This window comes from Staurois parvus, unplaced genomic scaffold (assembly GCF_062004578.1).
Source record: "Staurois parvus isolate SC_StPar_1 unplaced genomic scaffold, SC_StPar_1.0 ptg000126l, whole genome shotgun sequence".
NCBI classification, from domain to species: Eukaryota; Metazoa; Chordata; class Amphibia; order Anura; family Ranidae; genus Staurois; species Staurois parvus.
Genome location: NW_028317922.1, coordinates 5,631,820 through 5,647,840, shown reverse-complemented (window position 1 = coordinate 5,647,840; position 16,021 = coordinate 5,631,820). Strand labels below are relative to the sequence as shown.

Sequence of the window (16,021 nt, the reverse complement as noted above, 5' to 3'; positions counted from 1 at the left end):
TTGGGATCCACCAAGATGCCTGGACCAGCAGCTAACTCGGCCTCTCAGTGAGTTGCTTAGAGCCTGAGCCAGCCACTCCCACCACCCAGCTCGACTTACTGTCACCAGCTCTCTGTTCACTAAAGACTGAGAGATCAGCAGTCTTTGATCGCTCAGTTCTCAGTCTAAGAGGTGGTGGGAGACCACCTGCTGCATCCACCTAGGTGAGTATGACTTTTTTTTTGTTTTTTTTTTTAAGCCCATACTTCTCGTTTAAAGCAGTAGTAAACAAAGCTCTGACTCTTGTACCTACAAGTAAGCTTATAATAATGCTTACCTGTAGGTACAACGGATATCTCCAAAACATGAACCATTTAGAAGATATTCAATTTTTCTGCAGCTGGTAACATCACTGCCACATGTGCATTGCTTCTGAATTGAGGTCAGACTGAGTGTGCCTTGAATACAGAACAGTGTGCCTCAACCCTGACTTCTGTGCGCATCGGCGGGAGTGACATTGTGGCTCGGCCATTCAAATGGCTGAGCCCGCAAGCTCAGAACAAAGATTATGTGAAGCTGGAAGCTCTGAGAGCCATGACAGTGTGCCGCTGGAGGGCTTCATTTAAAAGGTAAGTCTCTCATAATATGCTTGTACGAGGTGCATACTAGCACATTATTACATTAACTTGCAGGGGGAATTTTTTTTTTTCTTCTTCTCCTTTACAGACCTAAATACCACTTTAAATTTGGCGCACGCACCCTATAAGCCTCATGCGGGCTGTGTAATTGATACCCATCAAACTGTAACTTGACTGGAACCATTTAGGTTTCATTCACACCACTGCGTTGTGAGAACTTGCACAAGATTGTGCACTTTCCCACAATGCGCAAAATCATATTGCTCCTTTATCAGACGGAGGAAGATTTTCTAAGAGGAAATGGCACAAGGGACACATCTCACTGACTGTAAGTTGTGTACCTTGTGCTGATTTTTCTGTTTGTGATTTTTGCAGCATTAAAGCTTTAAAGCAGGGGTGCCCAACCTTTTGACTTTCCTGAGCCACATTGAAAGACGAGGAATTGTCTATAAAGATAGCTGATAAGCAGAAAAAGTCTGGCAGATCGCACATTAACGATCACTGATATAGATGATGTACCTATCTAAGTAATAAAACTTAATTTTTTTGTAATGCTGTTTTTTATCATAGAAGTAAAAGAGGGCAGCATAAAACGAGTGCAATATTTGACACTGTTTTTGGTAAACAAACATGTCCGTATCTGGTTTGATGGATGTGGTAGCAATTCTCAGTAAACTATCAAGTTGTTCAAATTGTGTCCTTTACTTGCTTCATCCCTGAAAATAGATGCTCACAAATGTATGTGCCGAAAACTGAACACATGAATAAGGTGTGATTTGTGAAGTGTGGTAGATTTTTCTTTGGGAAGATAAAGCTTATAAAAGTCCAGTAAAGAGCCAAATCTTTCTTGAGCCGCATGTGTTCGCTAAGTGTAAATGCGTTTTTACAAAAAACGTTTCCCCCAAAAATCAACATTTTTAAGTATATTTACAATTTCGTGTTGGGCTGCATGTTGGACCCCCCTGTTTTTTTAAAGGTTTCCTTGTTTAGAAGAGTTCTAGATTTTGGCTTTAAAAGTGTGTTGTGTTTATATCAAATTTTATCAAAGAATCTTTCCATAATTCAGTATGCATACCCATCTTGGGTAATTACTATGCTTGAGAATTTTGTTGTACAGGTAATTTTGTGTCTAATGTAGTGGTAATTGCTGTTGCTTTGTTGTCCTTGATTCATACTTTCTTGCTCGCAGTGGTTCTGGTTTCCAGCCTCCTATCTGCAGTTCCAGTGCATTCTCCTTAATGATGGCAGACTCTGAACATAACCCATCCACTAGTGGCTACAGGTAAGCCACTGTTTTTTTCTCTATGCTCTCATAAGAACTTGTTTTCTCTTAGGTAGTGTTTAGCTACCTACTATATTTGTTGTATTCTGCTTGCCCTGCAACATTATGTCAAGGAAAAACAAAATCCATATAACTCTGCAATACATTTACTTTTTCCCCTTTGTGTTATCTGTTTAATGCAGGGTGGCCCCTGGAATAAAAACAAAACTTGCATAATAGATATGGGATAATAGTTAATGTATGGCATTTGTAAATGACAAGTAAGGAAAATATAAAATATAGTGCCTTCTTCAGTCCTCTAGTTTAACTGGAGGGGGGTTTTGTCTCCCACACACAGGCCTATAGTGTTTATAAATTGAGCGGGGGAAGGGGGGCTACAGTTAAATTGGCAGTTCAGCTGTACAGTTTTTTTTTTTTTTTTTTTTTAAAACAAGTTCACAGTTGCTATTGCAGTAGAAGTATAATAATACCTGTGGATACTCCATGGTCTCGGCTTCTGATTTCTTGTTGGTGGCCGACCACACACAAGACTTTTGTAGACTGAACAGTATTAGCCCTACTTAGTTGCTTAACTACTGAAGCCCTCCCACCATTCTTATCTCCATAACATAGGGCCTAATTGTTTTGTAGTTACTTTTGCTCTCCTCTGACCCAGAGTCAGCTTCTGACATCGCAGATTCGCTTCAAGCTCTGGAAGGATCCTGAACATATTGTTAGGATCTATCCTGCTGCCTGATAGCCAGCTGACTCCGGCTCTTAAGCCACATGATCAGATTATTGTACAATCGCTTCAAAAGTGTGTTTTTTCTGTATGATTTTCTGATTGTGTGTACTAAGCTTTAGTGTGTAGCTGAGAGCGCTGAAGCCAGATGTGTCAGCCCCTGCCTTCTCCGACGTTCCATTCATGGATGGATGGAGGGACAAGGTGGAAAGCGATGACTGACCATCACTGCTCTCCGCCCAAGCAGACTGAGAAATGAGTAATCTGCAATCATTTGATCAGTTCTCTGTCTTAGAGCCAACATGGGACAGCTGCAGCATCAAACAGATTATGCAGCATAGAGGTGGGTATGAAGGTGTAGGTACCCAAACTTCCCTTGTAAGAGCTCAGCCACACTGAGCAGTCTGCATTTGAATTGTTCTTAAGAGAACAATTGACAGGCCGTGAGGAAGGGTTGTATTGCCTCCTCACAGTCTTCTTTAACCCCCTAAACCCTGCACTAGTGCAATGCACGCAGTTGTGGGGCACTTGCAGAGCAATCCATTTCTGCAACGCTGGATATAATTCCTGCCATGGCTGTGATGCTTTGCTGTATACAACCCTGGCAGCTAAGAGGTTGCGGAGGAGCTGTTAAAGTCAGACTCCATAAGATTTTACAACTCCTTGCCCTCCCAAAAACTGTTAATGTGAATGAGCTCTAAAGGTGCCCAACTCTGCTTGCCAATTTGCTGTCCTGGAGTGATTAGTCTGATGAGCGATACAATGATGAGCTTGTAGAATTTTTCTGCGCTGGATCTTTAAAACCTATTGCTCTTCAGTCCTAATTTCCATTTATATATTCTTTTTGCAGCAGTGAGCAGCCAGCTAAAGCCAAAACTCAAAAGGAATTAATGAAAATACTGAGGGAGCTTCGCTCCTATCTCCCTCCTGAAAAGAAGTTTCGGGGAAAGTTCAGCACTGCTGCCTCTCTCAGCTATGCTTTGCATTGCATCCAGCAGGTGAAAGGTAATGCAAACAGTTTGCAAGACACCATCATACTGCCTCAAATCCCAAACTTCCTAGCTGCTTTATAATGGAAAGTAATTTTATACATTTTTTGCTACAAAATGAACAGAAACTATTGATGTTTTTGGCCTTTATTTTACTTTATTAACTGAGCTTTTTTTCTCCATGCCTCTGAGTTCATAGTTTAATCCACTGGAACTTTTAATTGAGATTGCAGCATTGATAGTAGGACTCGCCTTAGTGAAACAGACTTAATGGTAACGGATAATCAAGGAACATCAATGGGGAAAGCTGCCTCTAGAGCAGGGATCTCCAAACTATGGCCCTGCAAGTCCCATCATACTTCTGCCTATGGGAGTCTTGCCTGTGGCTGTCAGTCTTTCAAGGACTCTTGGGACTTGCAATTCCTCAACACCTGGAGGGCCATAGTTTGGAGAATCCTGCTGTAGAGAATCTTTGAGATATGTGAAGGTAGATGGTGATTTCAGCTTTCAATTGCATAGTAGTAGCTCATTTTAAGTGGGCTGACCCTTTGCAAACAATTCTTTAGTTTTACAGATATCTTTACTTTTGTTATTTTTCCATTACGACTATATTGTACTCCTATTTTCCAGAATTTACTTAATAATGTTCTGGTTTGTGTTTTATTTACTGTATTCATTAGCCAATGAAGACTATTACCAGCTTTTAATGATTAATGATGATCAGCCATGTGGGCAGGATCTCTCATGCTACACAGTGGAAGAGATTGCAAATATTACCTCTGAGTACACCAAGAACAACTTGGTAAGAAACCGTAGTAAGATGGCTTTCCTAAGCATTTTAAAGAGTTCTGATCTGTAAAGTGCTGAAATACTTCTGTCTCCTTGGGACATGGGTTAGATAAAAAAAAAAATGACACAGTGGAGCTACAGTCATGTCCTAAAAGAGTCGACAGGCACCTCTGTCTACACCTCTGTGTTTGGCCAGGCTATACAATTAAGCTGACTGTCAAATACTGATGCTGCTCTGTTTGGTCTGTGCATCCAAGCTTCAATGGCCTGTAGTCAAAACACTGTGACATGAAAATATGTTAAATAATGTGAAATGTAATACATTTCTTTATAGAATATACAGACATGGCCTAAATTATTGGCACCCCTACATTTCTGTCAGATAATGCACCACTTCACCCAGAAAACTGTTGAAATTACAAATGATTAGGTATTCTCATGTTTATTTCCTTTGTTTGTATTGGTGTGACAAAAAAAAAAAGCGGAGAAACAAAAAGACAAATATGACACATTCCACACAAAACACCAAAACATGGACTGGACAAAATTATTGGCACCCTCAATTTAATATTTGGTAGCACACCTAGGATTATGTTGTGTGCCCATGGGACAAAAAAAAAATAAATTGTATTAGACTTTAAGAGTATATAGACTTTGATGTAAGAAAAATAATTTGTAGTGGTCTTGATGCAGAAATAGACTTATTATTTCTGTCTATTATCTACATATACAGGACGTATTTGCTGTGGCGGTGTCCTTGGTAACCGGACGGATCCTCTATATTTCGGAGCAGGCCTCAGTTGTGTTGCGCTGTAATGCGGATCTGTTCTCTCATGCTCGCTTTGTGGAGCTCCTGGCCCCACAGGATGTCAGTGTGTTCTACAGCTCCACTAATCCGTACAGGCTTCCATCATGGAGTATCTGCAATGGAGGTGGTAAGGGATACTACTTCCTAAGGAGGATTCTTCTTGGTAGAGACTTAATTTTTAGGCCTCATACACACTTGAGCTTAAACGCCTGTTTTTATTGTTTTTGTTTTGTTTTTTTCCCCTGCCTCTGAATACTCCATGTTAGCCTATGTGTCCATGCACATATAAGCATTTACAGGCGTTTAGAGGCAGAAAAAAAACCTGTCACTTGTGCTTTCAAGAAAGGAGCATTTTGGCTGAAAAAAAATGCATGCAAGTGTGCCTAAACACACCTAAGCGCTAGCTGTGTTTAGTGCTTGAGCATTTATTCATTTTATGGCTCCATGCACACTGGCTTAAAAATAGCTGCTTCTCCAGGAGTTTTGTGTTTTTCCTGCAGAAGTAAGCTCAGTGTTATCCTATGTGTCCATGCTCATTAGAACGATTAGAGGCATATTTTAGGCTCAAAGTTTAGAGGAAAAAAACCCTTCTGGTTTGCATTTTTGTTTGGAGCTTTCTGGCAGAAAAAAATGCCCAACTCACCTAAACTGTGTTCAGAATCAGCTTTTTTTTTTTCTGCCAATGGAACTGGCGTTTTTTTTTAAGCCCAGTGTGTATGAAGCTTTGGTGTCCCGAATAAATGATCTGGCCAGTGAAATGAACAAATGTCCAAGCGCTGGGCACGCCTAAACGTGTTTGCAAAAAATAGGGCTTGGGTGCATTTTTTAAACTGATTTTCTACTGCCAGGAGAAAAGCGTTTACAAAAACCCTGTTCTTTAACCACATGCTGCCCAGCCACTGTAGAAATACGTTGGCAGGGCGGCACTGCTGGGCAAAACCACGTTTTAAAACGTGTGTTTGCAAAATAGGTAGGGGGCGCGCGAGGTGCGCCACCGCCCTACCTGTCCCGCCGATCATAGCCACGGATGTCAGTCGCCGGGTCACAGCCGGTCGTTACCGGCTGTGTCCCGCCGATTAGCGGCAATCAGTGACAGAAAGCAGGGCTGCAGTAGCTCTGCTTTCTGTCAGTTCCCTGTCAGCTCCTGACACGCTGAGCTGGAGAGAAGAGTTTTTCTCTCTCCCGATCAGCTGTCCCCGTGCAGTACACACCCCCGCCCCCTAGTAAAACATTCCTCTCACACAGTTAATCCTTTCAGTAAATAACAAAGTTAACCCCTTCCTCCCCATGCCATTAGTATAGTGTCAGTGTTGTTTTTTGTTTTTTTTTTTTCACTGATCACTGTATTGGTGTCACTGGGGATGTCAGTGACCCCAAGTCAGTTCCCCCTCAGTGTCAGAATGTTCGCCGCAGTCCCGCCATAAGTCGCTGATCGCCGCCATTATCAGTCTAAAAAAAAATTAAAAATCCCAGTATCTTTACCGCCATTTGTAAATGCTATAACTTTCATGTAAACCAATTAATTTACACGTATTGGGGTTTTTGTTAGCAAAGATGTCGCAGAATACATTTTGGCTGAAATTTATGACAAAATTTGATTTTAAGTTTTTTTTTTTTTCTGGACATGTTTTATAGCAAAAAGTCCAAAATGTTTTTTTTTCTCAAAATTGTCAGCCTTTTCTTTTTTTTTCTTTTTTTTTTTTATAGCGCAAAAAATAAAAAATGCACAGGAGAATCAAATACCACCAAAAGAAATCTCTATTTGTGTGAAAAAAAAGACCTAGCTTTCAGTTATGTACCGTATTGCATGACCGCACAATTGTCCGTTAAACTAGCACAGCGCTGTATAGCAAAAAATGGCGTAAATTGCAGTATCTATACCATAGTTTGTAGACACTATAACTTTCACACAAAGCAATCAAAATACACTTATTGGGATTTTTTTTACCAGAAACATGTAGCAGAATACATTTTGGCCTAAATTTATAACTAACTTTGAGTTTACTATATATTTTTTATAGCTGAAAGTAAAAACTATCGTTTTTCTTCAAAAGTTTTGGTCTTTTTTTGTTTATAGCATGAAAAATAAAAAGCGCACAGGTGATCAAATACCAGCGAAAGAAAGCTCTATTTGTGTGAAGAAAAGGACGTAAATTTCGTTTAGGTGCAGCATTGCATGACCGCGCAATTATCAGTTGAATTAGTGCAGCGCTGAGTAGCAAAAAGAGGCCTGGTCATTAAGGGGGGTAAATCCTCAGGAGGGCAAGTGGTTAAGTTTTTGTCTTTGGGAATGTTTGCCCACTCAGCCAAAAGAACATTTTCAAAGTCAGGTACTGATATCTGTAATAATTCATCTCAGATGAGTTTAATGGGGATGAAGTAAGGGTGCACATCTGCATAGAAAACCATCAGCTTCCAGATTTTATTGTCAAAGCTTAATTGAATAAGCTGAAGTTAGATACGGATTGACTACCATGCGCCACATTTTGCACTCTTAAGTTTTAGTAAATAACCCCCAAACTCTTATACTACACACGGTGGGGCAAGGTCATTCTCTTTGCACTGGTTTTAGCTATAGATGTACGTAGTAATATAAAATATGTTTTTGGCAACTTTTCTTATTTTTACAGATTCAGGATATCTTGATGGGTTAGAAGAAAAATCATTTTACTGTCGGATCAGGTAAGATGACAATGCTAGTTTACTTTTTTGTTCTTATGTGCCATAGCTAACAACATGGAAGCCTATTATCACTAAGGAACCTGGGGACAAACTCACTTCTTTACACCCCCATGTCTTCTTGCAACTGCTTGAAGACACCACTTACCAGCCTCAGACCTTTTAAGTTGTAAATCACATGATCTAAGGCCTAACACCTGGAATATGTCTAATTAATTTAAAAGTAGCCTGGCAGACTCTAGCTAAAGGTCCGTGCAGTGAACTTTGTCTTAGTCTCTGCTGAGATTATTCCCAGCACATTGGATGGCTAGTTCTCTACTTATTTGACAGAAAGTGATCAAAGCTTCCTCAAATTTGCACAGAGCAACTTATTTGGATTTGCCTCTGATGTGGATGGGAGTTTGGGTAATTGGTTGTAATAGTGATGCATTGAACACAGTGTGCTGCCTGTTGGTGTCGCAGGCCAAGAGCAGTGAGAACTAATTTTATATATGCATGTTCAGTGTGTATGTGTGTGTTGGATTATTCACTGCAAACTCCGGCTGTTCATTGTACGCAAGACGGTGGTCAAGCTTACTGAATTTTTCCATTCTATATTATCCTTTTCATTTTTTGTCATTTATTAAAACTTGCTTGTTTTATAAAAATATTTAACTTACTGTTTGAAGTCTCTATGGTTATGCTATAGTGCCTTAGTGTTATGATCTTATTAGCAGAATGTTTAGTTTCTGCATGGTGAGAGCTAGTGTCTGGCAAAACAGACTGCCGCTCCTTAGCCACAGAGCCGAAGTTGTGACACACTGAGTCATTCAGAACATCTTTCTTATCACTTGTGAGAATTTGAAGGATTAGCCTTAACTGTGAGCAAGACCCAGTGACATCGTGTGACCCACCTGAGTAGTCCAATTAACCCATGCCAATTTTATTAATGCTGAACTCCAGGTTTCATTTCACTTTTAACTAGTTCAAACAGTTCCCTTCACTAATATATGCTCCTGCTGTTAACACTGTATATTGAATCGGGTACGTACATTATGCAGCCCTGTTTTCGAGCTGGTCTTTAAAACAGGACCAGCTTGGTCCTAATGACTATTTGAAGTTAAATGAAACCTGGAGTTCGGCTTTAAACCCTCTGCTATCTGTGAAATTTTGAATATGCTAGTAGCCAAAATTGTGGACACTTTGGAAAAATGTAGGATTTGTCCAATTTGAAGTGATATATTTACTATAAAAAGTGGTGAAACCCTTGTAATAACTCATTTTATTCTAGAGTTAATGCTAATTAAAATTATATTCTAGTTAACGTTAGAAGTGTGGGAACTGAAAATACCAAACATATATACTCCTTACCTGCTGGAGAATCGGTCTGATTTGGCAGCTGTCCCCCATCAGCTCTAAGCCCAAGAGCTGAATGATCACATGAATGCTCAGTTCTCAGTCTTCTTGGAGCAGAGAGTGGTGACTGTCCATGACTTTCTGCTCTGTCCCTCCAGTGCTCCCTGGGCTGGAGAGGGGGCAGGAGTGGGCTAACTCATGCTCTCAGTGGTGAGCTGAGAGGCTGAGCCAGCTACTGGTCAGGCATCTGGGTGGATCCTGAAGTTTTTGTCAGGATACCTCCAGAGCTTTGAATGGCGACATTCTGGGTCACAGGAGAACACAGGTAAGTGCAGTTCTGTGACCCAGCAGAGAAGTATAGCCATAAAAGCTACATCATTTTCTCACTGCAGAAAATTTGCCCAAAGTATAACAACAATCTGCTGAATAAAATCTCATAGGTGTAGTTTTATGTAACCCGCAGAATGGTGAAGCTCAAAGTAAATCTGCTTTACTATCTACTAAGCAGTGCTCTGAGTGTCCTTTAACATGTTCCTCCATGACAAGGGATTCCTTTGCCTTGGAGGAATTTTCCTCTCACTTCTTGTTTGGAATATGAGATAGGAAGTGAAGTGGAATCTCCACAATGAGGCACAGATGGGGAAGCAAACTTGACACCGGTTATAACCCTCCCTTGCACTACCCAAAACAAACACTTTTCACTACTTCAAGTGTCACATCCATGTGGTCTCTTGGCTTTAGTAATGGCCTGTTATACCTATATTAGAATTTTGACAGCTCTGCATTTTTTCCCCAGTTGTGGACAACGGTCTCGGCAGGAGGTATCTTACCATCCCTTCCGCCTTACCCCATACCTGATCCGTATACAGACAGATGCTGATGGGGGCACTGCAGAGCAGCTGTGCTGTGTACTTTTCGCAGAACGAGTACACTCAGGATATGAAGGTATGTATATCTGGTGTTTATCATCTGGTACTGATGATTGTTTTAAAGTGATAATAAGGGCAGATTTGTTTTATTTATTAAAATAACAATTTTATATTTACGTGTTCTGTGCAGTGATATTGCACAGAGTAGCCTAATCCTCTTCTTCTCTGGTCCCTCATTGACGGTCCTGGCTCCCCCTCTTCTTTGTTGTGTCCCCGTAGTAAGCCATTTGCTATGGGGACAAACACTGCATACTCGCTCCTGACCTGTGCTCCATAGACACAGAGCGGCACTAAGCCTTTCAACCCAATGGCTCCTGCTGCTGTTTGAGTCCCTGTGTGAAGAGGAAGCGATTGGAGAAGAGATACAACTGTGCACAGCGCTGATCTCGTCTCTCTCCTCTTCCCCTTCACACAGGGAAGGGGGAGCATAGGGAACTTAACATTTTTTTTGCCTTCATGCAAGCAATGCATTAAGGTAAAAAAACATTTTTAGGTTTAGTATCACTTTACTGGGTAGTGCTTACACAGAAATGTTGTGTAAGATGCTGCATTCTGATCTTTGCCCCCCGCCTAGTAGCTTATGGGTTTTTATTCTCTGTGTAATCCTTTGTGATAATTGATCTGTACAGTCTCAGGAAAAGCTTAGAAGTGTAAATAGAGCTGGGGTGGTTTCCATTTATCACGTTATTAGATATGTTTTTTTTATATTTCCATCTGTTTATAGCTCAGTGCGGAGTAGATATTCTTATCTATGGTAAATGAGCAGCAGGAACTCTCTATCACACTGTGTTTTGCTTGATCTGAGAGAGACGTAGCAAACACCTCCGGAAAACATCACATGATCGTGTTATCTATTGACTTGCAGAGAGAAGATTTTAAATCATATCTTGTGTATTTTTTAGTAAATTGTACTGGGCATTGACTGTATACAGTAGGTTAAGAGACAGTCTCTCAAGCTACTACTTTTTGTTATCTCCGCTAGTAATGAAGCTTACATCCAACTTGGCTATCAGACTGTATCAGAGATCTCCATTAACAGGGCATGTTGTTGAAGATGAGATTGTGTTCCCTTGTTGTTTTTTCTTTTAGCTCCTCGGATCCCTGCAGATAAACGCATTTTCACAACGACGCACACCCCAAGCTGCCTTTTCCAGGATGTGGATGAGAGGTGAGAAGACTATATTCCTAAGCCTAGAAATTGTTGAACTTTGTCTTCTGTTCTCATGGACTTTCCATGTTATTTTGATATCTGTAGGGCTGTTCCATTGTTGGGTTACCTGCCCCAGGATTTGATTGGCAGTCCCATCATTTTGCACCTGCATCCCAGTGACCGCCCACTCATGTTAGCTGTACACAAGAAGAGTACGTATATAATGTTATTTTCTGCTATTTAGAGACTTAAAGCAGTAACTGCAGAAATGTTACTGTAGCTGTAAGGTGTTGGCCTAGTATGAGGGTTTTTTCCTTTGGAAGCTGAACTGCTTGCTTCGGTCAGTGTGTGAAGTTCATCTTCTGGTGAATGTCATTGTAATTTGGCAGAAGTGGTCTGAAATGCTTTACAAATATTCCTTGGCCTGGCTGAATGGTCCTGTGATGTCCCTTACATATCCAGTTCTTTGTTTACTTTTGTTTCCTTCCACCCAAGCTTGAAAAATTTTTTTTCCATAAAACTTCAGGTAGAAGCTCACATTTTATTGCCCTCTATGCTGCACGTTAGTTCTGATTCACTACCGTAATGTGTGGTGAAGGTGAATAGGTTCACAGCACCAGAACTAGTACATTTTCCCTGATTTTGAGAATGACAGCTTCCACTTGAGTCATCTAACCACGGTATTATCAAATTTATTTTCAAGTAAGTGTGGGCATACCTTGCCTTCTCACTTATTATGAACTACAGGTTTCAGTATGTTTTAGCTGAATTAAGCTGGCAGGGACTTACCATTGCAATGCCTTTTAGTTACCTTCCTCAGATGGTATTTACAAAAGTGAACATAAGCTACCTTTGAGCTAAAATTGGCAATTTTGTTCAGATCTGCTCCAGATATTGGCTACAGATTTCATGTTAGAATGCCTCTCGGTGCTGTGAGCAAGAGGGGTTAAGGTAGTTTGCTATGCCTAATGGCCTAACGATTATTAAAGTAGACAATGCATGAAGTTATTGGACCTGTGTGGAAAGGGCAGCCACCATGGCTATATACTAAAAATGTTCTTTCATTTATCCAGATGAACCCTAAATATTCTGTTGCCCATTTTTTGCACATCTCCACTTTTCCTAGGCACTTTGCAGTCTGGCAGGGTTGGTTGCAGGGATCATGCATCACTGTTCTGTGACACGCAGACAGCAATCGTAACCAGCCTTTTCATAAGAAACACTAGTTGAGATTAATATACCTAGAAAAAGGTGCTGACTATGGGTACATCTGCACGCATACTTGTAGTGTAGCTCAGGATTGCAGATGACAACGCTAAATACAATTTTTGTAAAGGATTTGTCAACACCATCAACCAAAGGAAGTGATATGGCAGCTGCGTTTTCTGGCAGGATGAACAGGTATATAGAGGACTATAGGAACCACCAGGATAAAAGGCAGTGCTGTATTTTATTGAAGTTATATGCTTACAGTTTCACTTTTTAAGGGTTTGTGTGTAGAGTGCCTTGAAAAAAGTATTCACACCCCTTGAATTTTTCTACATTTTGTCATGTTACAACCAAAAACATAAATGTATTTTATTGGGATTTTATAATAGACCAACACAAAGTGGCACAGAATTGTGTAGTGCAAAGAAAATGATAAATAGTTTTCACATTTTTTTTACAACTATCTGAAAACTGTGACACCCCCCCCCCCCCCCCCCCCGAGTCAATACTTTGTAGAACCACCTTTGGCTGCAATTACAGCTGCAAGTCTTTTTGGGTATGTCTCTATCAGCTTTGCACATCTAGACAGTGAAATATTTGCTCATTCTTCTTTGAAAATAGCTCAAGCTCTGTCAGACTAGATGTAGAGCATCTGTGAACAGCAATTTTCAAGTCTTGTCACATATTCTCAATTGGATTTAGGGCTGGACTTTGACTGGGCCAATCTAATACATTGAATATGCTTTCATCAATCATTCCATTTTAGCTCTGGCTGTATTTTTAGGGTTGTTGTCCTGCTGGATTGTGGACCTCTACCCCAGTAAGTCTTTTCTAGACTGACAGGTTTTTTTGTATGTTTTATTTTTATTTATTTTTTTTTTAAGATTGCCCTGTATTTGGCTCCATCCATCTCCCGATCAACTCTGACCAGCTTCCCTGTCCCTGCTGAAAAAAAGCATCCCCACAACACGATGCTGCCACCACCATGTTTCATGGTGGGGATGGTGTATTCAGGGTGATGTACATAGCATTTTGCGTTAAGGCAAAAAAGTTCAATTTTGGCTATAATCTGACCAGAGCACCTTCTTCCACATGTTTGCTGTATCCCCCACTGCAAACTGGACTTCCTATGGCTTTCTTTTAACATTGGCTTTCTTCTTGCCACCCTTCCATAAAGGCCAGGTTTGTGGAGTGTACGACTAATAGTTGTCCTGTGGATCTCTGTAGCTTCTCCAGAGTTACCATGGGCCTCTTGGCTGCTTTTCTGATTAATGTTCTCCTTGCCCGGCCTGTCAGTGTTGGTGGACGGCCATGACTTGGTAGATTTGCAGTTGTGCCATACTCTTTCCATTTTTGGCTGATAGATTGACATGTTCAAAGCTTGGGATATTTTATTTTATAACCTAACCCTGCTTTAAACTTCTCCACAACTTTATCCCTGACCTGTTTGGTGTGTTCCGTGGCCTTCATGATGTTGTTTGTTCACTAATGTTCTCTAACAAGCCTCTGAGGGCTTCACAGAACAGCTGTATTTATACTGAGATTAAATTACATACAGGTGGATTCTATTTACCAATTAGGTGACTTCTGAAGGCAATTGGTTTTATCCGAGTAAAGGGGGCTGAATACAAATGTACGCCACATATTTCAGATATTTGTAAAAAATTTTGAAAACCATTTATCATTTTTTCCTTCCATTTCACAATTATGTGCCACTTTGTGTAGGTCTATCACATAAAATCCCAATAAATAACATTGTAACATGACAAAATGTGGAAAATTTCAAGGGATATGAATACTTATTTAAGACACTGTATATATGTATATACGCTATATTGCCAAAAGTATCGGGACGCCTGCCTTTACATGCACATGAACTTTAATGGCATTCCAGCTTTAGTCCATAGGGTTCAATATTGAGTTTGCCCACCCTTTGCAGCTGCAACAGCTTTAACTCTTCTCAGAAGGCTGTCCACAAGGTTTAGAAGTGTGTCTATGGAAATGTTTGACTATTCTTCCAGAAGCGCATTTGTAAGGTCAGGCACTGATGTCGGATGAGAAGGCCTGGCTTGCAGTCTCCACTCTAATTCATCCCAAAGGTGTTCTGTCAGGTTGAGGTCAGGCCTCTGTGCAGGCCAGTGAAGTTCCTCCACCCAAACTCGCTCATCCATGTCTTTATGGACCTTGCTTTGTGCATGAAATTGTCCAGAATGTCTTGGTATGCTGACTCCTTTCACTGTAACTAAGGGGCCAAGCCCAACCCCTGAAAAACAACTGTACACCATAATCCTCCTCCACCAAACTTTACACTTGTCACAGTGCAGTCAGGCAAGTACTGTTCTCCTGGCAACCGTCAAACCCAGACATGTCCATTGGATTGCCAGACAGAGAACTGCGATTCTTCACTCCAGAGAACACGTATCCATTGCTCTAGAGTCCAGTGGCAGCGTGCTTTGCACCACTGCATCCGATGCTTTGCATTGCACTTGGTGATGTAAGGCTTGGATGCAGCTGCTCGGCCATAGAAACCCATTCCATGAAACTCTCTACGCACTGTTGTGCTAATCTGAAGGCCACAGGACGTTTGGAGGTCTTTAGCTATTGACTCTGCAGACAGTTGGCAACTTCTGTGCATGGTGTGCTTCAGCATGCGTGGACCCCGCTCTGTCATTTTACCTAGCTTACCACGTCGTGGCTTAGTTGCTGCTGTTTGTTATAATACCACTAACAATTGACCGTGGAATATTTAGTAGCAAGGAAATTTCACAGGTGGGTTTATTGCACAGGTGACAACCTATCACGGTACCACGCTTAAATTCACTGAACTCCTGAGAGTGATCCATTCTTTCACTAATGTTTGTAGAAGCAGTCTTCATATCTAGGTGCTTGTTTTTATACACCTGTAGCCATGGAGGTGATTGGAACACCTGAATCCAATGATTAGGAGGGGTGTCCTAATACTTTTGGATATATGTACGTATGTATGTATGTATATAAAATGTGTTTTATGTGTGTGTTTATATTATTTATTTTAGTTCTGCAGTGTGGAGGGCAGCCTTTTGACTTCTCCCCAATTCGATTCTGTGCTCGTAACGGGGAATATATTACAGTTGATACCAGCTGGTCCAGTTTCATCAACCCTTGGAGTCGAAAAGTTTCTTTCATCATTGGAAGGCATAAAGTCAGGATGTGAGTACAGCCTGTGCTTTCATGCATTAAGGGCGCTGCATAATCCAGCATATCTGTTGGCTACCAGAAGCCAACGCACATTATTTTTGTATTTCTAATCCTAATTTGCTAATAAGAGAACCATGCAAGAGATTAATGTAGGCCATGTCACATTGTGGCATGATTGCTTTTAGTATGCTGGGACCTGTTTTTGTCTCCGCTACCAATAGGCCTCTGGTTGTCCATACCTATCTTGAACTACTGCAAATTAACATTCTAAAAATGCCTTTTAAAGGGTTAGTTCACCTTTTACCAAAAAAACTTCCTAAGCAGATAAGGGGCGCC

At 40.8% G+C, this 16,021-nt stretch overlaps 1 protein-coding gene across 2 annotated transcripts in view; it reads left to right on the top strand.

Annotated features, from left to right (window-relative positions):
• The window catches only part of PER2 (period circadian regulator 2), a 58,515-nt gene that overhangs the window by 17,725 nt on the left and 24,769 nt on the right, over positions 1-16,021 (top strand). For both annotated transcript variants that reach the window (XM_089672377.1, XM_089672378.1), the window contains exons 3-11: positions 1,807-1,899; positions 3,471-3,625; positions 4,290-4,411; positions 5,132-5,333; positions 7,837-7,888; positions 10,017-10,165; positions 11,239-11,317; positions 11,405-11,511; positions 15,544-15,697. In XM_089672377.1, coding sequence (XP_089528503.1) covers positions 1,807-1,899; positions 3,471-3,625; positions 4,290-4,411; positions 5,132-5,333; positions 7,837-7,888; positions 10,017-10,165; positions 11,239-11,317; positions 11,405-11,511; positions 15,544-15,697 — 1,113 coding nt within the window. The remainder of the gene's footprint in view (positions 1-1,806; positions 1,900-3,470; positions 3,626-4,289; positions 4,412-5,131; positions 5,334-7,836; positions 7,889-10,016; positions 10,166-11,238; positions 11,318-11,404; positions 11,512-15,543; positions 15,698-16,021) is intronic.